Source organism: Silene latifolia, chromosome 1 (assembly GCF_048544455.1).
Source record: "Silene latifolia isolate original U9 population chromosome 1, ASM4854445v1, whole genome shotgun sequence".
Lineage (NCBI taxonomy): Eukaryota > Viridiplantae > Streptophyta > Magnoliopsida > Caryophyllales > Caryophyllaceae > Silene > Silene latifolia.
Window position 1 is genome coordinate 71,513,767 of NC_133526.1, and position 27,537 is coordinate 71,541,303.

Sequence of the window (27,537 nt, forward strand, 5' to 3'; positions counted from 1 at the left end):
AAGTGTTCGATCGAACGATTCTTCAGGTATTTCACTCGATCGACTAATATAATCCACTCGATCGAGTGATTCTTGCTGATCAGTGCAGAATTCTTCGCGTGAGGCATCATTATCTGATAGAACTTCGTAATCTGAGTCATCCCAGTCATTAGAAATAGCTAACTGAGCTATTTGAGACTCGAGCTCATCAATTCGCGCACAAGTGTGTCTATCATCTTCTTGCACTCGGAGTGCAAGTGCCCTCAACAAAGATTTCAGCTCAGCAATCTCTTCTGTCTGTTTATCAGGAGGAGGAGCTTGTTGCTGCGGTGGCCAGACAAATGGAGACTTGTGATAGCCTCGTTGATAAGGTAGATGTGACGGCACAACTACAGAGGAATGGCTAGCTCGTCTACGGTGCTTGAACGCGTAGACCTCGTCGTTCTCTGCCATGTAATTGGCTGCATTGTGCCCAGCGGCACCACATTTCCCACAGTAAATCACCTGCTGCGCCATATAATGGAACATAGGTGACGGGTCAAAGGTACTCAAGCCTTCCCTTTGACAATCTTTTACCTAGAACTGTCTAGGTAGGACCTGTGGGGTCTATCAAAACAGCACTAAAGAAAAATATTAGAACGGCCTCAAGGGATAAATCCCTTGAGGCTAAAAACAGACGGAAAAAAAAAACAAACAGATAAAGTTGTTGCCTTTCCGGCAACGGCTCCAAAATTTGATACCGTTGTCAGGTACCAAAAATAAAATACCTAGTTACACTAACAGAAGCTAGCAGTAAGTAGGGTCGATCTCCACAGGGAGGCGGTCACTATCCACTTGTCTACTCGGTCTGTCTAAGGTCACAGTGGGGGTTTTGATTGTTTTGACTAAATTAACGAGATTAAGGCAAGAGAAATAGAGATAAGAGAAATTACGTAGAGGGAAAGGAAACTAGGATGTCGGTTCATCAATGAATGTCAATTATTTGCAGTTAAGGTCACAGATTAGTCGATGTGTCGGTCTAAGGAGCAATGAATATCTCCTTCCGGTCTCAATTCGCCCTAAAATACTATTAGCTTAGCTTCCGCCCTCACTAAAGCATTCTATTGTTCATTGCGGGTCTCACCCCTTCCAACCTTCCGGTCTAGGTCAAGGCTTGTCAAGGTTAAAAAGGCTAATTGCATCGATTCAATCAGCTAGGTACAATTAAAGCAGCGATTAACAACATAGACTAAAACAACAACGACAATCTATGAACTAATTAGCAATTAACATTCATTCATTGATTCCCCTAATCCTAGCAAAGAGAATTAGCTAGACATAATAAAGGAAAGAACAGAAATAAAGGAAAGAGAAATAAACATTAAATAAAGAAGAAGAGAAAATTATAGTAAATACGAAAAATAGAGTAGAACAGAGAACAGTAGAAAAGTAACGTAAAGAGTAGTGTGATAGATGATCAGAGAGAGGAGAGTTACAAATGACGTTCCTCATTCCTATTTATAAGAAATAGGATTTTTATTTGACCTAATACGAAATAAGATTAAGAAAAGCCAGAGCCCACAGAAAATCACTCGATCGAGTGATTTAAAACCACTCGATCGAGCAAAACTGAGCTCAAACCACTCAATCGAGCTGAATAACCACTCGATCGAGCAACCCCTAAATGCATCCTTTCGATCGAGTAAAGAAAGTACTCGATCGAGGTATTCTACCATCCAAAACTACTCGATCGACCTATAAATCACTCGATCGAGTGATATTTGACTTCAGCAGCTCACAATTCCGTTAGTTCAGCTTTGACTTGTCTTTTTAGCTCCCGAAATGGCTTCACGCTTCCCAAGACAGCTACATTTCCGCTCCAAATTCACTCTTCCTTCAAATGCATGCAAAACGGACGGTAAAAGGCTTGATTTCACTACTTCCTGATCCATTCCTGCAAATAGAACAAAACAAACCAAAGTAGCATATTCGGGGCACTTCGTAGCATAAAACTACGATAATAGCATAGAAATACGTGCATAAAAAGGCCAAAAAGGACTGTATAAAATGCACGTATCAGAGGTCATAATACTATCACTTTCACAAAGCAATATTTTAACCAATAAGACATGTGCGATAAACTCCCACTGAACTATGCTCCCACTCTATCTTTATAGATTATAGTTCAACTATACTCCCACTTTATAGTTCTATTACTTTCACAAAGTAACACTTCAACTATAAGGCATGGTTGTGACGATCCAATCTACTCCCACTCTATCTCTCAGAAATACATCTATCTTCTTGAGAGATAGCTTTGTGAGTTAAAAACATATATATGGTGGAGTATTAGGAGTTTTTCTAAACTGACGCATTAGCTCATAAAAGACCAGCTCTTTTACGGCAGACTTTATATACGAGTCTTATCCATGTCATCTGTTAAATAGACTCTCTATTTTAGGTATCTCCTGGGTGACAATCCGTTTAGAATAATGTGTCCGTTTTGGTTTATAAATTCCCTAATGTATGAGTTCATAGCTCAACAAACTTTATAATTGATCTTACATAAGTAAGTTGTTACTTTAAGTAACAATGGCATAAGGAGAATCAAATTCATAGCTTATGGACATATACTGATCTAATCATCATAATTGTCAACTTGATCAATTTATGTTGATAATCTAATGTTTCACTATGCAAGTAGTGTATGATGATAATTTTAGAACAAATGATATGATAAAAATAAGTGACTTGGGTTGCAAACCCAGTCACAAATATCCAAAGCACAACAATTGTTTAAAGGATACAAACAAATTTCCAAGTCACACAAGGAAATCAAAATAGTTCTAAAAAGTCTCAAAATACACCATGAAAATAAAGACAAAGCAACATAAAGCCAAGCTTCCATAGATCTAGCACCATGGTCGGCTATATCTAGCTTCCCTCAAGATCTTCTAGGCTTGCTTTTCTTTGCCCTTATCCTTGCTAGGATGCCCTAATTACAATAAAAAGGGTAATCATCACAACTTGTATCAACATACCAAAGTTGAGATTGAAACATAAAAGATAGGGATAGTTATATACCTACTGGAATAACCTTTCTAGCTTTAATATCGCCAAGATATTTTGAACAATTCCTCTTCCAATGTCCAACACCACTACAATAGTGGCATTTGTCCCCGGATGAGGCATTGTACTTGGACTTGGAGGAGCTAGCTTCATAAGTCTTTGCTTTGTTCCTGTTGGGAGTTCGCTTCTTTCCCTTGTTCCCACTTTTCTTGAAAGTTCCCTTGCTCTTATGATTGACATTGAGCACATCTTTGGTGGTGCTAACACTTAGCCCCATGTCCCTTTCAGCTTGCACAAGCATTTTGTGCAACTCATCAAGGGAGACTTTCTTGTCTTGCATATTAAAATTCACCCGGAATTGAACATATGCCTTGACTTTGTTAAGGGAATGAAGAATCCGATCAATGACGAGTTCCTCGGGAATCTCCACCTTGTGCATTTTCCAGGTCTCAACATGCTCCATCAACTTAGGCACATGAGGGCTAACGTTTTGGCCCTCCTTTATGTTGAGATCAAAAAATACAGATGCCGCTTCATATTGTATGATCCTAGGAGCTCGTGAAAACATGTTCACAAGTTTCATGTAGATCTCATGAGCGGTGCTAATCTTTATAGCACTTCTTTGGAGTTCGGCCTCCATTGCAAAGATCAACACATTTTTGATCGCGGCCGACTCCTTTTGGTAAACCTCATAGGCTTGCCTAGCGGCGGCGGTGGACCTAGCATTAGGTTCGGCGGGACAGGCCTCGGTAAGGTAACGAAGCTTGTCGTCACCCTCCGCGGCCAAGCGAAGTTGCGCGTCTCAATCGGCGAAATTGGACCCATTCTTTTCTAACTTACAACGATCCATGATGGATCGGAGCCATGACACATTGCTGAGCGTATTGGAGCTAGTGGTTGCAGATCTGATTGGAGTTGCCATTGCAATTGAGAAAACGATTTTGACTATAAAATAGGAAGTGAAGGATTTAATGAACATCTATCGTTTTGACAATACTTGTAAACATTTTAAACAAGTTTTAAACATTTATATAGTGACCTCTACCCAACTATTATAAATGATTCCGAGATCCAAATTCATATTAACTCGGGCACGGTGAGCCGGTTCATCCCTTATCAATATAACTCGGTGGATTAACTCTTAATCGATTCTACTTCTAGAACTCTCGGTCGATAAAAATTACTTTAATAATTATCTTTAGCCCGGAACACATGCGACTACGGTCACGAATACTTCTGTTGAGCTCAATCTAAATTTCGATGTAAGAACATTTTATTACCCACTTACCCAACGTAACAAGTTTAGTACCCCGGTGAGCCGAGCCTACTTCCTCATGAAATTGGGACTCAGGGTTTCTACTATTTGGTAAGGCTAATTCTCAATTATTATTAGTGAGAGGTCTTGTCAATTTATTATCTATCACGTTTTAAGTGAACTAAAGCGGTGAACTACGATAATTATAATTGACACGGTCGATGACTCGATATGATATGCATGTGTTGTTATGGCGATTTGGCAATGCATGTAACATATTAAAAGAAATGCAAAGCAATAATAAAAATTCCTAGTATGGCCTACCTAAAAATAGAAAATCAAATAATCTATTACATATTCGGAAACCAACTCCTTTGGTCCCTTGAATCTTCAAGTGGCACGCCTTCCAAGAACACCGTCTTCATTGGAACGCCTTTCCGAATGGCACCGTCTTGAAGAAGCTCCATAATTACAAATAATAATAAAAATACAAAGCTATTCCTATTATACATTTGTAAAATGGAAAACTAGTAAAAATAAAAGTGATACGAGATCACATTAAATTACAACAGAATCAATATTCCCTTTCATTACGGGTAATATCGATTAAAACTAAGGCCATACTAAGATAAAATTACATAATTCAAAATTATATAAATAAAAACATTCAACAATTGAAATATGCAGCATTATAATATGTGTCTATCATGGCAAATTATGTGCCAAATCGCCCTATTTAACTTGTATCGTATATATAACCCGGTTTTATGAAAATGCGTGATCATAACTTCTTAAAATCACAAATTAACACTTAAATCATATCTAAGCTCAAGTTAATTATCCTAACACTCTTAGGACTCAAAAATTAGTCATCACTCAATTTTTGACAATAATTCAACTTGATTTAATTTTATGCTCATTTTTTACCTTAAAATCATAACATTTATGAAATAAATCCAAATTAAATTACAATAATTTCAAAATTAGAATTTTAAATTTTTGAACATTCTGGAATAATTCCATGACACTCATAATGTCAAAAATCATGGTTAAAATTTTCGAATTAATTTTGATAAAATATAGTTGTAATTTATTGGTTTTATCTCATAAAATATCTAAAGTATCCAAAAATTAATCCAATCAGTTTTACAACTTTAGTTCTGATAAGTGGGATATTTATGCAACCTAAAATAATTTTCTCATGCCATGAAATTTGTTTTAGCTATTTATGCTAAAATAGTCACTATTTATGCCATTTTTACACTAAAAATTCATAAATCATGCTAAATGAGATCATTTCATCTCAAAATTTAAATACACTGTTTAAATCATGCATATGACAACATATTAAAGTTTCATGGCTTGGTTCGAAGTTTAACTATTTTTAACCATTTTACCTCTTTTAATCCATTTTTATCTCATAAAAATCATAAATCATGCAATATTAATGAAATTAATACAAGATTTTACACAAAACTTGTAAAATATGCATGTGAGGTCATATAAAATGTTCAAGGTCAGAGAGTAAGTTTAACCAATTTTAGTCATTTAACCTCCATTTATGCCATTTTTATCACATAAAAATCATAAATCATGAAATATTAATCACATTAATATAAAATTTTACATACAATACGTAAAATATTCATGTGAGGTCATACTAAAAAATCACGGCCAGTAGTGAAGGATAACTTATTTTATTGAATAAAAGTTCATTTTACTCATAAAAATGTAATTATTTCACTAAAAATCATAAAAATGAGCAATAAATTACCATAAATCATAAAAATGACCTAAAAACATTTTAGGACCAGAATATATAACATGCAAAAATTTTCGTGGCTTTATCTTCATAAAACTCAAATTTTCGGTTTTATTTTAGCCATCTTATAACATCGTAAAAACAATAAACGATTTGCATGCAACATCCTATGCTCTGATACAAATTGTTAGGTTCATTTACCTCTTATTAGACTCTTCTAATCATTTTATAAATTACTCATAATTTATATACTAGTGGATCTAGTTGCATGCATGAATAAATAAGCTAATAGAAGGAGAAAACGATTTTTCTTACATCGTATGAGGAACGAAATGGGCACAACACAAAGACTCCTTCCTTGTGTTGTTCTTGAGCTGAAAATATACTTAGGATGATTCTCCAAATCTTAGCCTCCAAATTAGAAGACCTCCTTCCGATTGCACCCAAGATTTAACCCAAAAATTACTACAAATACTAACTAGATATTAGTAGTAATTATTCCTTAATAATACTAATATTGTTATTATTACTACCTTAGTAATAGATGAAGTATATTAGTATGCATATGAGAGTTTAGAGAGGATTTTGCATGTAAAGAAAATAAGCATAGAATAAGTGGAATGAATAATCATCAAATGACAAGCACATGGATGCTCTTATAAGAGCATCTCACGGCACACATACTCCACAATGGAGCATTTTCCTCTTATTTTATTTTCATACAAAAGTGTTTGAGTGTAAGGTGAAATATAATGATTATGGTGTAAGTGAGATGTCATTTTCATGACAAAAATCACATGATTTTACATAAAAAGTTGGACAAAACAATGGAGTATAAAACATTCCATATGGCCGGCCATGTGATGGTCTTTTGGTCCATTTTTGTCTTTTGTCATTTATCCCACAAATGCTTATAAGTCATGTGATCAATTATCTTACATAATGAATTATTAATGTAATTATTTAATAATTAAATATTACAATTAATAAAATAATATACACTCAACCTTTAAGTAGTATACTACCATTATATCTATATATTATGGGTCCCACAATTACTAGTTAGTTAAAATTACAACTCTTTGTAACTTTAAATAACCAATTACCTCTACCTCAAAACTTATATAAAACCTCGACTAATTTAGTAACTTAACATTTAATTACTAAATTAAATCTTATTTAATCATATTACAATAAGACGTAAAATCCAACTCACGTAATTAAGGAATTAATCAATCTGTATCGTATACAATTAATTAAATATCTATTTGGGCCTCATCCTATAGGTGTGACCTAAAGGGATCAACTGATCACCACCGTCATACGACAGTAATGTCAAACTCTAGTTAGCCAATCATTACCGGTTAATGTTGATCAGTTGACTATAAAATGAATCATCCCTTTCGTATTCTTAATATGAGATTTAAACATGTGATCGCACTATTGTTGAGGACACATATTCCAACAACTTACGCATCAGAACCAACACATATGTAAAACAATGCATAAAGAAGCAAAAGAATACCTTTGAATTAAACATGATATGCGACAAGGTAAAAAGATAAGCATATGACCCAAAACAGGGGTCACTAGATTGAGTGGAGCCTACTCGATCAAGTAGGTGAAGGTCAAAAGCACGTATAAGAAATTACCAGGGCTACTCGATCGAGTAACAGGTGCACTCGATCGAGTAAGGGCTACTCGATCGAGTACCCTCCGCAGTTCTCAACACTGCCCAATTTTCGTGAAACGGTCATATCTCACTCGTTTCTGGGTTATTTTGGGAGTGTGACATATCGTTAGAATCGTAAAAGAACAAGCTATCACCTCCAATTGGAATCACATCAAAATCATATATACATCTCAAGTTATAATAGTTTAAAGGCAACCTCTCTATAATCGGACAACATGACTACTAAATTCTTTCTTCCAAACAACTTAAACAACACAAAGTAGACAAAAACAACTCAATACTCATAAAACCAGTATTCCTAATCATATGTTACTATCTTCAAAAGCCAAGCAAGAACATCCATCATGCACATATATTATTTAACTTGTCAATCATGTATTACCCACATGCTTTTATTCTACAACTTTACGTAAACAATAACATAATATACGACATAAAATCCCCTATTCACATGTTTCTAACATAACAAAAGTAGAAAATCCACTTCCATCACATAAACATGTTCTCCACATGAATTTCATTTTCTCGTGCAATTCCTTATTTCATCTTTTCAGACCAATTCATAGATCATATTCATACAACGTATTCATACAATTTATTCATCCAACATATATCCACCATATTCATCCAATCATATACAAATAAACAATAGTAAACTAGTAGCATTCCCAACCACAATTCATGTTATCATAAACAATTAACTTTATCTTTTCCAACACACCTCCATTCAACCACATAACATCCATCCAACACATCCATATAAATATAAGTAAACACATAGGGATCTCATGACACCCCATAATGACCGGTTTAAAGTTGTAGAGCGAGTTCACGACTTTAGGACGTCTCCCAAGTCTTTGCATTAGCTCCTAACAACTCCTCCCCACGTTCCTTTTAATTTGACTCTCTATATTCATTGGGCTCATTAGTTACAGGTTCCAAAATCGTAACTCTGATACCACTTTGTAACACCCTCATACACCAAGGTGCCTTACCAAGACCACCCAATGCATGAAAGTGCTACCATCTCGGTTACCCGAGGCAATGAATATCAAATAGACCATAAAAGAACGTACTTTAATAGGTAAAATAGTTTAAGTGATTACAATATCAAAATCCCAACTGTAAAACGAAATACAAATGTTCCAAAACCAAGCAACTGAAAAGCAAACTAAGGTTTATGACACAGCGGAAGACTCTAAAGACATGTGATGACTCCATCCCAGCTATCCCTCGCACAAGCCATCTCATACCTGCTCAATAACTGTTCACCATCCCCGAATGGATCACCACAGTTTTCAAAACATTTAAACGGGGTCAGTTACTGATTACACAAAACACAATATATATGATGCAATACACACATTACCCAAACTCCGTCACAACTCCATACACCTGACTACACACTAAAGTGTGTAGTCCTGCCAGAATACCCATCGCAACAGATATTCCTCGCCGCCAGTGGGGGACCGCAGCCGTACCCACCTAAGCCCCGCTAATCTCATCCGAGCGATAACCCATGTTCCTTAATGTGAACATCCCCTGTGGCGGGTTCCACAGAGGGCGAATCAAGGGCGTGAAGCCACCCTCACAAGTGACTCCACTCAGCCGAGGGCGCACCTCAAGAACCACAGACAATTACACAATCAATTATACAACAACAACTCCAACACAAACCAACATGTTCCTCTATGAAATCACCACCAACAATAAACACAACCACCACCAACAATTATGTAACCAATAACCGAGTAGGGAAACTCTACGTGGAAAAGCAATCACCAAGATCGTCACAATATCGAATCAGCAAAGTTCCTCTATGAAATCACCTCCTATAAAACATACAATCATACAATCACCATCTAATAAACACAATACTCCCAAAACCCCCAATTTACCCAATTAGGGTTTTAACCAAAATCAATGAAACAACATAAAAACTATACTAGGATCTTACCCACAATACGATGGTCTCAACGGTATAAAGAACTCAGGATTCCGACGACACAAGCCTTGGGATTTGATAGCAATGTGAGAGAGGAGAGCTACGTAACCTTGTTTTCTCTTTTGTGAAACTTAGAATGATGTAAAAGTAAAAAGAAACTGGTAGAAATCCTTTATATACCAATCTCGCGTTGCTATCAAAACCCGACCAAATACTCATAAAAACCAACTTACTCGATCGAGTACGTCACATACTCGATCAAGTGCCCCTTACTCGATCGAGTAACCCACTTACTCGATCGAGTACCCGTCAGCAGAACACTGTTTCGAAATCATAACACACTTACTCAACAGAGTAAGCCCCACTCGATAGAGTACCCAATAGTACATAAAACCGTAGTATTATAATTGTGGTGATGCAGAGGCAGATGATGGATCATCAGGTGGCTGGGTATGTTTGTGTTAATTGGTGAATGATATACGGAGACACGAAATCATCAAGAAACTGATAGGCGGGTGAGTCATAGCGATGGAGATCAAGGAAAGGGAATTGATTCTCATCATAAATGACATGACGACTTATAATGAGTTTATTTTGTTTGATGTCGTATCATTTATTTCCATAGTGGTGATCCGGAAATCCAAGGAAAACACATGGGATAGACCTAGTGTAATACTACGGTTTTATGAGTCTCTGGGTACTCTATCGAGTGGGCCTTACTCTGTCGAGTAAGGATGTTTTGATTTACGAAATAGTATTATGTCTGTAGGGTACTCGATCGAGTAGCCTTGACACTCGATCGAGTACGTTAGTTACTCGATCGAGTAGCTCGGTTGACGGGTTATGTTTTGACGGGTTTTGTTAATAATGCGGATTAGTATATATATTATGTCGTCATCTTTATTAAACACTTTTACAAACCTAATACACTCATAAAAGAGATTGAAACTACGTTGTTCTCTTCATCCGCATTATTGGCAAATGCCAGGGCTTGAGAGGTCGGATTTCATTGTTCTTTGTGTCTTTGTGATCCTTGCGTCAAGGGTGAGTCCTACATACCAATTTTATGGCATTTGGTTAAGATTGTTTAAACCCTAATTTATGGGATTGGGGGTTTTATGATTAGTTGTATATGTAGTAATTGTATGATTGTGTGATAGGAGGAGGATTCGTAGAGGAAAGGTTTTGAGACAGCTGCTAAGATCGTCTGCTGTGTGTCTTTGCATTCCAGGTAGGGTTTCCCTACTCAGTATTAGTCACATGATGTGGATTGGTGATTTGATTGTGATTGTTGTTAAAGTATAATGTTGGTATTGTGACGGTTGTTGAATATTATCGTTGTTGATTGTTGTTGATTGTATCTGTCTGTGATCTTCGGGGTGCGTCCCTGGCTGAGTGGAGTCACTTGCAGGAGTGGCTTCACGCCCATGATTCGCCTTCTGTGGAACCCGCCACAGAAGGAATGTGCACATTAATGGACTTGGGTTTATCGATCGATGGAGATGAGCAGGGCTTAGGTGGGAACGGCAGTGCGGTCCCCATCGGCGGTGTGGAGTACCATTGCGATGGGTACTCAGCGGGGCTACACACTTTAGTGTGTAGTCAATGATGAGGAGTTGATTATGGAGTTTGGGTTGATGTGACGGTTGAGTTGTTTTGTTACTTGTCTTATTGTGATTGTATTGTGTGATTAGTCTTGACCCGTTTATTGTTTTAAAAACTGTGGTGATCCATTCGGGGATGGTGAGCAGTTGTTGAGCAGGTTTGACTAGAGGCTTTTGGGCTAGCTGGGATGTGTCACCACGAGCTGATTAGAGTCTTCCGCTGTCACGTTTTAGTTGTTTAGACATTTGGTTTTTGAGAACATGTATTGTACCTTTTGTCAGTTTGGATTTGGTATTGTAATCACTTTAAACAGCTTGGCTATCTAAATTATGTTTCGTTATTGTCATTTGATTATCATTGCCTCGGGAAACCGAGATGGTGACGTTCTTATATCTGGGTGGTCCTGGTAAGGCACTCGGACTATGGGGGTGTCACAATGTGGTATCAGAGCGACGATCCTGAAACCTGTAACTAATAAAACTAATGAACATAGGGAGTCAATTAAAATGAACCCGGGGTATAAGTTGTAGGAACTAATGCAAAGGCTTGGGAGACGTCCTAAAGCCGCGAACTCGCCCTGCAATTTTGAACCGGTCACATGGGGTATATGTCAGGGTCGTATGTGTTGTCTTTTGGTTTGTATGTGTATATAGTGGCATGTGTAATAAATCGTTGGATGTTGAATGTGGAAAATTGAAAATATGGAGTAGAAGATGAAAGATGTGTGATTCATATGTTGAAATGGATGAAAAGCATGATGTATGTTATAATATGGCATTTTGATAATATGAAGTAAATTGATTTGTTGATTTTATAAAGAGTTGTGTAGAAATGCATGCGTAGTTATGGTTATTTTGTTGAAATTATAAAACTTGTATATTATGTTGGGAAAGTGAGAAAAACATGCGGGTAGTGTATGTGAGTCTGCATGACTCGATCGAGTGGGGGGCACTCGATCGAGTAGGTGAGGTGCTCGATCGAGTGGGTGTAACTCGGTCGAGTAGGTAGTTTGATGTTTTCTGGTCAGAATCGTGTTTTTGGGTACTCGATCGAGTACATAGGGGCACTCGATCGAGTAGGGGACGCTCGATCGAGTGGTTAGTCAGCTCGGTCGAGTATGTTTATGATCAAGAGGTCTGATTAGGTTTTGGAGTCGACGCACTCGATCGAGTAGGATGGGCACTCGATCGAGTAGCCTCAACTCGATCGAGTGTGTTCTGGTACTCGATCGAGTGGGGTCTGTGAAGGCTATATACGTGTTTTGGGTTATAGTATGCGTGTTTATATCTACCTTTTCTTATATAGTTACAAGATGCCGCCAAAGAGAAACGCCCTTTATGCTAGAGCTGAGAGTATGTCAGTCGATGACATAGTAAAGATGTTGGAGCACCAAGATGCTCTCACAGATGCGTTGAAGAGAGTGGGGAAGGATAAAGATGTTGATCATTCAAAGATTAGTCTCTACATAGTGAGGTTTAACCCGAAAGAGTGCAAGGGGACCGGGGAGCCAATTCTTCTGGATAATTGGCATAGAGAGATGGAAAACATCCTGGATTTGGTGCACTGCCCGGATGAGATGAAAGTGGAACAAGTTGCATTCTACTTGAGGGAGGCGGCAGGAGAGTGGTGGGATAAGGTAAAGGTGAATGCTAGAGATATGTATGCGAGGCAGGGGTTACCTGCTACCTCTTGGGAAGAGTTTAGAAAGGCTATGAGACGAGAGTTCGTGCCGGAGCATGTGAGCTGAAAGAGGAGTTTGATGGGTTTAAGATGGCACCTGATATGACGGTGACTGAGTACTACCGACTGTTTAATGAGAAGGCTAGGTATGCTGAGGATATGGGGTTGAGTGATGAGAAGCTAGCTCTGAGATTTGAGAAGGGGTTGACCCCCAAGATCATGGAGAAGCTACCTGTGGGAGTCCTTACAGATGTTAAGGAAGCTTATGAGAGAGCTGAGAGGGCTGAGAGGTTGGTGGAGATGACCCGGGAGAGAGGTGCTGAGAAAAGAAAGGCTGAGAGCGAGAGTGGAGGCCAATCTAACTACAAGAAGGGTAACCACACTCAGGCTAGAGCATATTCATCTGGCTCGGGGTTTAGTGCTGGGGCTTCCTATGGGCGTGGCCGTGGGAATAGTAGTAGTAGCTGGCGGATGACCTGTTTTAACTGTGGCGGTGTAGGCCACAAGAGACATGAGTGAACCAGTGCGGTGAGTGGGGGTTTCCTGAGGCCGGGACAGGGAAGTTTTTCACAGGGGCCGGCACAGAGTTATGCGAGCAACAAACCGGCTGGGTCATGGAACAGCAGGGGAGGTCAGAGCAACAACGGTGGAGGTAACCGCAATGGCGGTAATTCTTATCAGAAGCCAGCTACAAACACCAACAACAATCAGGGGTCGGGTGCTAAACCGGCTACTTCAGCTAGTACTGTCCAGGGAGGAGGGTAAAAGACCAGTGGAAAGCTGTTTATGATGGAGAAGAAAGCAACTGAGGACGACGCTCATGTTATCACTGGTACTTTTCTTGTTAATGGTGTTTATACCTTTGTTTTGATTGATTCGGGGGCATCTCAGTCGTTTGTATCTTCGAGTCATGTTAAACAGTTGGGTTTGAGAGAGTATGAGTCTGTAACGGAGGAAGTTTTTATACCTTCGGGTGAGTCTGTATCATGTGGGAGGTTGTATAGAGATGTATCCATGTTAGTTGGGCAAGTTGATCTACCTGTAGACTTGCTAGAGTTTCCTTTAGACGGTTTTGAGATGATAGTCGGGATGGATTCGTTGGGAAAGTACAAAGCTAAGATAGATTGTCATCAAAAGAAAGTTTCTCTGAGAGGTCCTAAGGGGATTAGTGTGTCTTATCGTGGGTTTATGGTCAAACCCAAAGTTAAGTTGATTGCAGCTGTGACCTTGAAGTCTTATCTGAGGAAAGGGTGCCCGTTGATCTTGTGCCATGTGAGAGATGACAGGATGGAGAGTCCGACAGTTGAGCAGATACCAGTTGTTGGGGAGTTTCCAAATGTCTTTCCAGAGGAGATTCTGGGGTTACCACCGAAGAGGGAATTAGATTTCAGTGTGGAGCTGAAACCGGGGACGGGACCAATCTCTAAGGCACCGTACCGGATGGGTCCTAAGGAGTTGGAGGAGCTCAGGAAGCAGTTAGATGATCTGATTGAGAGGGGATACATTAGACCTAGTGTATCACCGTAGGGAGCACCAGTTCTGTTTGTGAAAAAGAAGGATGGGAGCTTGAGGTTGTGCATAGATTAGAGGGAGCTGAACAGAGTGACGGTGAAGAACAAGTACCCTTTGCCAAGGATAGATGACATGTTTGATCAGTTGAGTGGTGCAGCAGTCTTTTCTAAGATTTATTTGAGGTCGGGGTACAATAAGGTGAAGATTAGAGAGGAGGACATACCAAAGACAGCTTTCACATAGAGGTATGGCCATTATGAGTATGTAGTGATGCCGTTTGGTTTATCTAACTCACCAGCAGTGTTTATGGATTTGATGAACAGAGTCTTCAGTCAGTTTTTGGACAAGTTTGTGGTGGTTTTCATAGATGACATCTTAGTCTTTTCTAAGACTAAGGAGGAGCATGAGGAGCATCTCAGGATTGTGTTGCAGACCTTGAGGGAGCATAATTTGTATGCCAAGTTTTCCAAGTGTGAGTTCTGGTTGGAGAAAGTTGCCTTTCTGGGGCATGTGATTTCTAAGGAAGGGGTAGCTGTGGATCCAGCAAAGATTGAGGCAGTTACCAAGTGGGAAGCACCAAAGAATGTAGCTGAGATCGGGAGTTTCTTGGGTTTAGCTAGGTATTACAGACGGTTCGTGAAAGATTTCTCCAAGATTGCTAGACCTATGACAGCTTTGATGAGGAAAGAGAACAGGTTTCGTTGGGATGAGAGTTGTGAGACGGCGTTCCAAACATTAAAGGAGCGTTTGACCACAGCTCCAATCTTAGCATTGCCTGAAGGGAGTGAGAACTTTGAAGTGTATACAGATGCTTCAAAGAATGGTTTGGGATGTGTGTTGATGCAGAACGGTAAAGTCATTGCCTATGCTTCTAGGCAATTGAAGCCTTATGAGGAGAATTATCCTACACACGATCTGGAGTTTGGTGCAGTTGTGTTTGCTCTCAATATTTAGAGACATTACCTTTATGGGGTGACCTTTAAGGTATTTTCAGATCACAAGAGTCTCAAGTACATCTTCACTCAAAAGCAGTTGAACATGAGACAAAGGAGGTGGATGGAGTTGATTGGCGATTATAACATGGATATTATTTACCATGAAGAGAAGGCCAATGTAGTTGCAGATGCTTTGAGCAGGAAGAGTGTACATTCTTTGTGTACAACTTTATCGTTGATAAGATTGAGAGATGAGGTTGGGAGGTTTGGGATACATATGATCCAGAAAGGGGATGCCATGGGAGATTTAACAGTGCAGCCTGATCTTTATGATGATATTCGCGGTAAACAGGAGTTGGATCCCAAGATGGTGGAGTGGAGAGCTGGAGTAGAGAAAGGGACAGTGTCTAGATTCTCTATTCATACAGATGGTAGTTTGAGGTTTGATGGGAGGTGGTGTGTCCCTAATGATGACGAGCTGAAAAAGACAATCATGACAAAGGCACATTGTACACCATATTCGGTACATCCAGGGGGTGACAAGCTGTACAAGGATTTAAAGAAGACTTTCTGGTGGCCTGGGATGAAGAAAGAAACTGCTGAGTTTGTGACCCGTTGTTTGACATGTCAGAGAGTTAAAGGGGAGCAGCGACGACCACAAGGTAAGATTCAGTCTTTAGAGGTACCTGAGTGGAAGTGGGAGTCCATTTCTATGGATTTTATAGTAGGTTTGCCAAAGAGTCAGCAGGGTAACAACATGATATGGGTTATAGTGGACCGACTGACCAAGTCAGCTCATTTTGTGCCAATGAAAGATACATGGACTAAGGCACAATTGGCTATGGCTTATCGGAAGAATGTGCTGAGATTACATGGGGTGCCTAAAGACATAGTATCTGACAGAGATTCGAGGTTTATCTTAAGGTTTTGGAAAGAGTTGCAGGAGTCTTTGGGAATGACATTGAAGATGAGTACAGCATTTCATCCTGCGACAGATGGTCAAACAGAGAGGACAATCAAGACTCTTGAGGATATGTTACGAGCTTGTGTGATGGATTTTTGTGGTAGCTAGGAACACAGGTTAGATTTGATTGAGTTTTCTTACAACAACAGCTGTCACACCAGTATTGGCATGGCGCCATTTGAGGCTTTATATGGGAGGAGATGTAGGAGTCCGATCCGTTGGGACGACAGTGCTGAGGTAGTGCTTTTAGGACTAGAGATGGTACATGAGATGGTTGAGCAGATCAAGCTGATCAGAGAGAGGATGAGAGCGGCTCAGGATAGACAAAAGAGTTATGCAGATCTACATCGCCGGGATATAGAGTTTCAGGTTGGGGACAAGGTTTTTCTGAAAGTGTCTCCTATGCGTGGGGTCATGAGATTTGGTAAGAAAGGCAAGCTAGGTCAGAAGTTCATAGGACCATATGAGATCTTAGACCGGGTTGGAGAGGTTGCTTATCGTTTGGCTTTACCGTCTGCTTTAGTTAGAGTACACAATGTGTTTCATGTATCTCAGCTGCGAAAGTATGTGAGTGATCCGTCACATGTGTTAGAGGCGGAGAACATAGAGCTAGATGAGTCCTTGTCTTACCTTGAGGTGCCTAAGCAGATTCTTGACCGGAAGGTTAGGAAGACTAGACATGGTGAGACGGTCTTGCTTAAGATTCTTTGGTCTAATCATGAGGTTGAGGAAGCTACATGGGAGGCGGAGGAGGCCATGAGAGAGCGCTATCCGTTCCTTTTTTATCAGGTATGTATGGTTACGGGGACGTAACCTTGTTTCTTTTAGGGGGGTAGGAGATGATCGCGAAGAGTTTTTGCATCTTTTTATGTTGTCTTTAGTATAGTTAGTAGTGGTTTGAGTCGGGTTAAGAGTGGGTTGGTAGTATGTGTTAGAGCTTTTATATTGAGTTTTGTTTTTGTTGTTGCGTCGGGATTATGTTAGCATGTCTTTATTTTGTTGTGGTTGAACTTCGGGGACGAAGTTCTTTTTAAGGAGGGAAGAATGTAATACTACGGTTTTATGAGTCTCTGGGTACTCTATCGAGTGGGCCTTTCTGTCGAGTAAGGGTGTTTTGATTTACGAAATAGTATTCTGTATGTAGGGTACTCGATCGAGTAGCCTTGGCACTCGATCGAGTAAGTGGCACTCGATCGAGTACGTTAGTTACTCGATCGAGTAGCTCAGTTGACGGGTTATGTTTTGACGGGTTATGTTAATAATGTGGATTAGTATATATATTATGTCGTCATCTTTATTAAACACTTTTACAAACCTAATACACTCATAAAGGAGATTGAAACTACATTGTTCTCTTCATCCGCATTATTGGCAAATCTCGGAGCTTGAGAGGTCGGATTTCATTGTTCTTTGTGTCTTTGTGATCCTTGCGTCAAGGGTAAGTCCTACATACAAATTTTATAGCATTTGGTTAAGATTGTTTAAACCCTAATTTATGGGATTGAGGGTTTTATGATTAGTTGTGTATGTAGTAATTGTATGATTGTGTGATAGGAGGAGGATTCGTAGAGGAAAGGTTTTGAGACAGCTGCTAAGATCGTCTGCTGTGTGTGTTTGCATTCCAGGTAGGGTTTCCCTACTCAGTATTATTCACATGATGTGGATTGGTGATTTGATTGTGATTGTTGTTAAAGTATAATGTTGGTATTGTGACGGTTGTTGAATATTATCGTTGTTGATTGTTGTTGATTGTATCTGTCTGTGATCTTCGGGGTGCGTCCCTGGCTGAGTGGAGTCACTTGCGGGAGTGGCTTCACGCCCATGATTCGCCTTCTGTGGAACCCGCCACAGAAGGGATGTGCACATTAATGGACTTGGGTTTATCGATCGATGGAGATGAGCAGGGCTTAGGTGGGAACGGCTGTGGTCCCCCACTGGCGGTGTGGAGTACCTGTTGCGATGGGTACTCTGGCAGGACTACACACTTTAGTGTGTAGTCAGTGATGAGGAGTTTATTATGGAGTTTGGGTTGATGTGACGGTTGAGCTGTTTTGTTACTTGTCTTATTGTGATTGTATTGTGTGATTAGTACTGACCCCGTTTATTGTTTTAAAAACTGTGGTGATCCATTCGGGGAGGGTGAGCAGTTGTTGAGCAGGTTTGACTAAAGGCTTTTGGGCTAGCTGGGATGTGTCACCACGAGCTGATTAGAGTCTTCCGCTGTCACGTTTTAGTTGTTTAGACATTTGGTTTTTGAGAACATGTATTTTACCTTTTGTCAGTTTGGATTTGGTATTGTAATCACTTTAAACAGCTTGGCTATCTAAATTATGTTTCGTTATTGTCATTTGATTATCATTGCTTCGAAAAACCGAGATGGTGACGTTCTTATACCTGGGTGGTCCTGGTAAGGCACTCGGAGTATGGGGGTGTCACACCTAGCCTTGAGTTTGTGTCGTGTAGGAGTTGGTATAAGCGGGTAGCAAAGACAACCAAAGACACGAATACTAGTGTGAGATGGATGTTTGAGATAAAGATTATATGTTGGTGTGACATAATATATTTGAATATTGGGTAAGACGTTTAATAGATATGTGGCCATACTAAGAGCGTGATGCCAATATGACGGAGGGACCGACGCATTTAGTAAGATGGTGCGAACAATATTATTGATGAAGCAAATTTACGTTCAACTTTACCATTTTGAGAGGATATGTATGGGCATGATAGGCGAAATGAGGCGCCAAATTTAGCACACAAATCCCAAAATGGAGCATTGTCAAATTATTTTCCATTGTCACATTGGATCGTTTTAATCTCTCACTCAAATTGTTTATTGTCGAAATTTTACATAAATTGAATAGAGTTGAGATTTATGAGATTGTCGAAATTTTACATAAATTGAATAGACTTGAGATTTATGAGATAAATTAAATGTCCAAACAAAATTTGTAAAATCATCGAGAAAAACCAGATAATAGCGATGACTCGAGGAACTTAGAACTGGAGAAGTGCATAGGTCGCAATGAATAATGTCGATTAACAAATAGGTTTTAGTATGAGAGCTCACAAACAGTAATTTAACGGCTTTACCAAAACAAGAAGAAGAATAAATAAATTATTTTGAAACACCATTCCAAGGAATAAAATTATTGTTTCTAAAAGAACTAAAAACAGGGGTCCCAGGATGGCCTAGACGTGCGTGCCACATAGACGGAGCAAGTGCAGTGAACGACTCTTGAAGGGAAGAACATGGTAAGGACCTTATTGTATAAAGCTCGCCCCAACTATCACACCTCATTAGACGCGTCCCCGTCTTGTAATTATTCACACAAAAATCGAAGAGGTCAAATTCTACTGACACGGAATTATCGGTAGTAAATGTTTTGACGAAAACTAAGTTTTTGACTAAGGCAGGAATATGAAGGACATTTTTGAGTGCAAATGGTTTGGTCGAGGTACTTAAGCTAAGGTTTCCATATCCTTTAATCGGTATAGTTTAGCCAATTCCAACAAGATTACCATTATTAATAGTCGAATTAACAGAGGATGAGAGATTACCTGTGTCCGACGTTATATGAGATGTTGCTCCAATATCCATGTACCAACGCGGGTCATGAGGTTGAATGCCCAAAGTACACATTGCTTGTTCAATATCGCTCTGAGTAGGAAGATTTTCAGCCGTGAAAGCTTGTTGTCAAGGCACATAAGGACGTTCGGTTCAAAGAGGACGAAATGTAACACCCCTTTCTTACCCGGCCAAGGTAATCGAGAAATTTCACCATCTCGGTTTCCCGAGGCAATGAATCGGAACTACAATTAAGTAACATTTTATATATAAATGACATGTTTAATGAATTACATACTAATAAATGAATAACAAGTGTGAAGTATACATTATACAACTCAACTACCATCTATGTCGTCTAACATCTAGTTATGCAACTCGACCTCAATTATCCGTAGCTCGTCCCGTCTCCCGCAAGTTACAAAAAGCAAACCTGTACTCAAACTGCTCCCCATATGATCGAAAATATCATATGGTTCATCACAGGCTTCCCCAATTAAAGCAGGCGAAAATTACACACAACCAGTACACGTCAGTTTCAATAATACAGATACTTGAAACACGACATGAACAAGAATATGTAACACCCCCACACACCAAGTTGCCTTACCAAGACCACCCTAGCATATGGAGATGATACCATCTCGGTTGCCTGAGGTAAAGTATATCATAAGTGAACATAAAAGAACATAATTTAAAGTTCAACTGTTTAAATGTATACAACCGAAAAACCAAACAAAAAGTACTACAACTGGCAAAACCAAAATATCCAAAACTAGAACAACTGTCAGCGGAAGACTAAAGACTCCAAAACAAGTGATGACTCCATCCTGGCTAGAACCCGCGAGCTATCCATAGAAGTACCTGCTAATAAACTGCTCACCATCCCCGAATGGATCACCACAGTTTTGTAAAACAACAACGGGGTCAGTTCATTCAATAACCAATATAAGAAAACAAACATAAACATCCAAATCAACCACTTACATTCCTTCGACCTCCAATTCATCATTAATCATGGATACACACTAAAGTGTGTAGCCCTGCCAGATTACCCATTGCAACAGGTAATCCACGCCAGCGGTGGGGACCGCAACCTTACCACCCAATCCCGGCTCACACCAAGAGCGAATAACCCATGTCCATTAATGTGCACATCCAACTCATGACGGGAACCACAAGGGGCGAATCAAGGGCATGAAGCCCTTCCCGATGATGACTCCACTCAGCCGAGAGCGCACCTCACAAACCACAGATACACCAAGCAACCAAACTCACAATACCAATATAAACATGTCAAATCCAAAATACAATCTCAACAATAATAGTAATCATTCCAGTAAAACAACCATCATCAACTTATAATCAATTAATCAGGCAACTTAGTAGGGAAACCCTACCTTTTCGCAATCCGCTATAACTGCAGCCAATCATACAAATGTACAAGAGTACCACATCGTCACGTACAGCAATAAACAACAACTACACATCATAAACCGATATCTACCCAAGCCCCCAAATCAACCAATTAGGGTTTGCCAAAACTTAAACAAGATACTAAAATAACAAGGGTATAAATCTTACCAATGATTGATACGAGACTAGATGCGAAAAGCTCAAGGAATAAAGAACCCTAGCTTGGAATTGCTTACATAAATGGAGAAGCAGTAGAAGGTCGTTCTTCTTTTTGTGAAAAGTGTTTTTTAGAAATAATATCAAATAATAAAATGTTATGAAATATTATAGTATAATATTATATGGATGTCCATATCTTAGAATATTATAGAGTGTATTATCTTATGGAATCTCTACCCTCATTATATGTGTATATATACCCCTTCAAAATGGAATAATAGACTGTTTTGTCTCTCTCTCTCTCTCTCTCTCTCTCTCTCTCTCTCTCTCTCTCTCTCTATATATATATATATATATATATATATATATATATATATATATATATATATATATATATATATATAATTGGGATCCTAAGTGAGAACCACCAACATAATGAGAACCATGAGAACTCCACATTATGGAATTAATTTTAAAACAATGATGACATATTTGGATTCGGCATAGAATTTTATGGCTAGATAACATATTTCTTGGTCTAAAAAGTATAAACTAGTGACGAAAATCGAGGCGAGATGCATTTTATTAATTTTCATGCACCGACTACTCATTTTCATGTATCCGACAATTTTCGCGCACCTAAAACTCGTTTTCGTGCACCTAGAGCCTGTTATTTTCATACACCTAATAATCATTTTCATGCATGTAACAGTTTTCATGCACCTAGTATTCGTTTTCGTGCATCTATAGCCGTTTTAGTATACCTAATTATATTTATGTACATTAAGTTTATATTTTGTTCATAAAATCATTAAATTTTCTTTAGTTATACTTAAGAATGTGTTTGAATAAACTAAACTAATGGTAAATGATACATCAAAACTTTCGGAACAAGATTTGATGATGATTTAGTAAGGGTTCTCACGGTTCTCATTATGTTAGTGGTTCTCACCGGATCCTGACCCTATATATATATATATATATATATATATATATATATAGAATCAGGATCCCGTACGAACCAAATTATGGTGCGAACTGTACGAACTGACTTAAAAACCAAAACACACAGACACACGCGCTTATTTTCCATTCCCATGTTACCTTTTCTCTCTCCATAGTCAAAACCAAACCCCCACATCCCTCGTCTTGTCCACCATCACCCACCACTTAACGTCGTCGGAGCTCCGACTTGAACTTCGCCGGCTACCACCGCAACTCCATCACCGGTGGTCATTTCTTCAACTCCGGTCATGTCTTTTTTGTATTTCATCTACTGCTGGCGACGACCGGAACTACGACATGACGAAGTCGTCATCTACTGCTGTCGGCGCCAAATTTCTGGCAATCCTCTTTGTCGTATTTCATCTATTGCATTTATGAAAAAGGAGACTACCTGATGCCGACGAAGCCTCGACGGTATTATTTTCAGATCCTAGTGTCATTCTCCTCTAGATCTGGCAATTAGAATTCGATTTTTAATGTCGTGGAGAGTCTATATATGTATCTGGGTACCAATTGCAATGGAAATTAGAGGCTTAATCGGCCTCTGGTGTGAGTGACGATGGCTGGGGTCTCCCTAGTGTCACCGGTATCCTTCTTGAATGCAAACCCGAGGATTGCAATCTTCTTGTTAGCAACGGTGTTGAACATGGAGGCAACAACACGGTTAACAAACCGGGTCTTTTGGTAATCGTTCATCAGGATAACCTGCTTCCAGTAATGAGCCACCTCAAGAAGTCCATTGCATTCACAGATGTAAACCAAGTTCAAAATATCCTTTTGGAAGCAAGACCCACCAAATCCGACACTAGCATTCAAAAACTTTGATCCAATTCTAGTGTCCTTCCCAACAGCATGAGAAACCTCAGCCACGTCAGCGCCAGTTGCTTCACAAAGTGCAGACATTGCATTCACAGACGAAATCCTCTGTGCCAAGAAAGCATTAGCAGCAAGCTTAGACAGCTCGGCAGACTACCTGATGAAAAAGGAGACTACCTGATGCCGACGAAGCCTCGACGGTATTATTTTCAGATCCTAGTGTTATTCTCCTCTAGATCTGGCAATTAGAATTCGATTTTTAATGTCGTGGAGAGTCTATATATGTATCTGGGTACCAATTGCAATGGAAATTAGAGGCTTAATCGGCCTCTGGTGTGAGTGATGATGGTAGTCGGCGCGCGTCATCTGATTTTTTATTGCGTGATGGTCGTATGGTGGTGTGGTTTAGCGGTACAAGTCTGATGTGGTGTGAGTATGGTGGTGTTGTTTAGCGGTACAAATCCGATTTTTTATTGCGTGGTGGTCGTATGTTGTTGCTGCTGCTAGTGTCAACCCAGGTGCTGGTGGTGGTCTTGGCAGTGCTTGGTGGTGGTCTTGGCGGTACATGGTGGTGGTCTGGGCAGCGTTGGTGGTTCTGTGGTGGTGGTGGGGGCATTGGCGGTGGTAGTGGGGGCTATGATGACGGTGGTGGAAGTGGATACACAAAATACCACCCCAGATACACACGGTATTAATACGAGATACATGTGTATCCCAAGCAGTATAACCATGTGTATCCGGTATTAATACGATGCGTATCCGAAAGTATAAATTTGTGTATCCAGAAATATTATAATGTGTATCTGGCTTTAATGTCATGTGTATCCGCAAAAAATATAAAATGTATCCGTAAAAAAATTAGTTTAAAAAAGTGTAAAAGTGCATGTATAATTTTAGTGTGAAAAAAGTGTATCTAGTTATGTTATAAAATGTATCTAATAAGAAGTGTATCTCATAAGGTAGTAAAATGTATCTGAAAAAAAAAAAAAAAAAAAAAAAAAAAAAGTATAAATAAGCTAGTTAAATGCGGTTCGCACCGTAAGTCGGTTCGTACCCGAACCCGCCCCTTTATATATATATATATATATATATATATATATATATATATATATATATATATATATATATATATATATATAAATTGCATCAAGTGAGTCTAGGTATCTTAGGTGAGTCTAGCATTTTAATCTCAACCATTAGATCTAACATAAATCAGCGGCTGGGATTAATCCTCACAAATCATAACCTACCTATATAAACCTAATTATACGCTTCCCCTCCTCATAATTCACAATCAGTTTCTCTCTCTAAACCAGATCTCTTCTATCTCGCCTTTTTCCTCTTTTTACGATTTCGCATAATTTAATCAGCAAATCAACAATCGCAAATTCAATCTAACATTCACAATCGATTTTGCTAGAAACCTTCAATGATATTACACGAATTGCTCGCGAATTTAATGAACACGCTCAATTGAATCAATTGAATTCAATTAATTATATGTAATCAGGTATGTAATTCATTACTCCTTTACTTTTGAGATTTTTTTTTTCGTTTGACGATTTTATGTTTATTAGTCCTGCGATGTTAATATCTTCAATTGATTTCAGATCTTGCAATTTGTAGTCGCATCTTCCAGTTTATTAGTCGTGTGATGTTAATTAATTGCATTATTATGCGATTCCTTTGCGATCTTTTTTTGCACTGTAATTTTGTCTCTTATTCGCATTAAGCAGTACAGATCAGATTGACTTGTTTGTTATTATCTACTGTGTATTATATGTGTTCTTAGTGTTTGTCAAAAAAATTAGGGTTATGATATTGTGAAATTCATACCTGGACTTTATTCATGAAAATTGGGGTAATTAATTGTGACGATTGAATTAGCGTTTGCGAAATACTCGACACATAGCGTTACTGTAACATGGTTACTGTAACACTCTTACAGTAACAACGTTACTGTAACAGTGTTACTGTAACACTATTACAGTAATAGGGAAACCGTATTCTAATATCTTTATAATTGTATTATGTTAATTTAGCACCTTCTTTTGATGAAATTGTTTCATTATAATGTTATCATTTATTATCGACAAACATTAGAGATGTATGTTTTGTCGGTTCAATCTTTGCATCTACGCCATCTGAAAAAGAGTTTAACTCCGTATGAATAATGAGTATTATTATATCATTGTAAAGTTTAAGCTTGTAGGAAGAGGATACCTTTATTGTTATTCATTTGATTTGAAAGTTTGAGTCGTTAGTTTAAAGGCTATTAGCTCAAATGGGAGAGCAATGTGCAAAGCTTGTACAAAGGTATGGGTTCGAATCCCATATAGCCTATTTAGTTATTTTAAGAATGTATTGTCAACTTTTCAAACAGACCATGCATATAGTCTAATGTTGTTTATTGTATGCGTTCCTCATATTTTTGATACAACTAATCCTTGTTCTTTCGCGTTATAGTAATAGTGTTATTTGTAACATCATCATTCATCGAGTAATACGATTATTATTTGTAATATAAAGTTCTTCGTAACATCATCGTTTCATTAATTGATTTATCAAAGGCGGATCAATATTAATGTAACAATGTTACTATAACAAGTGATTCATTAAAATAACCTGGCAACAATGTTACAAAGATTAATTTAGTTTGTTTACAATATAAGACGGTGTATAAAGTAGTTCTAAAATGTAAATGTAGGGATTATTTCGTTTTTTAGTTTTAAAGTAACGGTATTCTTTGTAACGTCATTACTCAAAAAGTAACAATGATATTGTAATGATGTTACTGTAACAACATTGATTCATCAAAGTAGCACGAAAACAATGTTAAAAGTTCCAACTTTAATTATTTCAACAATAAAAATCAAGTGAATGCGGACTACCATATGCTTAAATGATTTGTAATACCACACAAGAGCAATGTGAAATATTTACAAGATGTATACATCATATATTCACACATCAAAATCGACTACAATGTTATTAATGAGTCTCAAGTAGCATTTCAACTTCAATAATGTCGCCTTCTTCATGCCTATCTTCATGACTCGATTAGGAGTGGCTCCTTCTTTTTGTATGTACTATCTCCTTGCGCGCCTTTTTTATCTTACTTGATTTCCCAAACCTTCTTCTTCAAATATTCTAACATTCAAGACAAAACATTCACCATTACTAACTAAAACATATGCGAAAGGCGTTAAGTCAATCATTGGTTATAATTTACAAGAATAATTTTACGATATAATCATTTGTGAGTTTTTGAAAATGTTAAAACCATCAAATTTAATTGGAAAAACTACACAACATCAAATATACGATGTTGTAACAAGATATCAACTTCAGTTCTATCATGTAGTAATAATGTTACTTTATAACGACATTACGAAGAATCGGTGTCGAGTATTTTACTTAAAGCTAATTTAATCCTCGAGTTACTCGGTTTTAACAAATCGGAACCTAATTTTTTCAAACAGGCCATATAGTCTAATGTGGATCAATATTATCAGTAATAAAGTAGCATAATAACAATACAATCTTAAGGTAACTAGATAACAAAACATTGTAGCATTAATAATTAAAATATATGTGAAAACTGATGGTCGATGATTAATGATCAACATCTCTTGTGAGTTAATAACAATGTTATACGAACAAATTTAATTAATTGGGTTAAATCACACAATATCAAATTTAAAATGTTGTAATAATATTTCAAGTTCAGTTCAACAGTAACTGACGATTCCTCAATAATAACTACATTATAGCATGCAATATTAATGTAACAAGAATAATGTTACAAAGAATAGTTTTACAATGTTACAATAACAATGTTACAAAGAAATAGTTTTATCGTGTTACAAATAATAATGTTACGAAAAAGATGTCGAGTATTTTACGAAAGTTAATTTAATCGTCACAATTTTTCCCCAATTTTCATGAAAACAAATCCAATTATGAATTTCACACTGTCACGACTCTAACTTTTTAACAAACACTATGAATACATAGAATCAATACTATGCAAAACAAAAACGAACATTAATTACTCAGTTTCTACAAATTATTAACCCTAATTTTTAGGCGAAAAGTAGAATATATATGAAATAACACAAAATTTAATAGCTACGAAAACAAAAACGAGAATTAATTTCTCAATTTCTCAAATCGAAAAGGAAAACATACAATT

The 27,537-nt window shown here is 38.1% G+C and overlaps 2 protein-coding genes across 2 annotated transcripts; both read right to left on the bottom strand.

Moving 5' to 3' along the window:
- Positions 1-1,379: 1,379 nt before the first annotated feature.
- Positions 1,380-6,742, bottom strand: LOC141606372 (uncharacterized). The gene is made up of 3 exons (XM_074425470.1): positions 6,360-6,742; positions 3,043-3,972; positions 1,380-2,953 (listed from the first exon to the last, which is right to left on the bottom strand). Exons 2-3 carry the CDS (start codon positions 3,665-3,667, stop codon positions 2,913-2,915), a joined length of 666 nt encoding a protein of 221 aa, XP_074281571.1. The 5' UTR covers positions 3,668-3,972; positions 6,360-6,742; the 3' UTR covers positions 1,380-2,912.
- A 16,309-nt stretch (positions 6,743-23,051) lies between these two features.
- On the bottom strand, positions 23,052-23,429 carry LOC141648642 (UDP-glucose 6-dehydrogenase 1-like). Its single transcript, XM_074457370.1, has one exon. It carries the CDS (start codon positions 23,427-23,429, stop codon positions 23,052-23,054), a length of 378 nt encoding a protein of 125 aa, XP_074313471.1.
- Between the last annotated feature and the right edge of the window lie 4,108 nt (positions 23,430-27,537).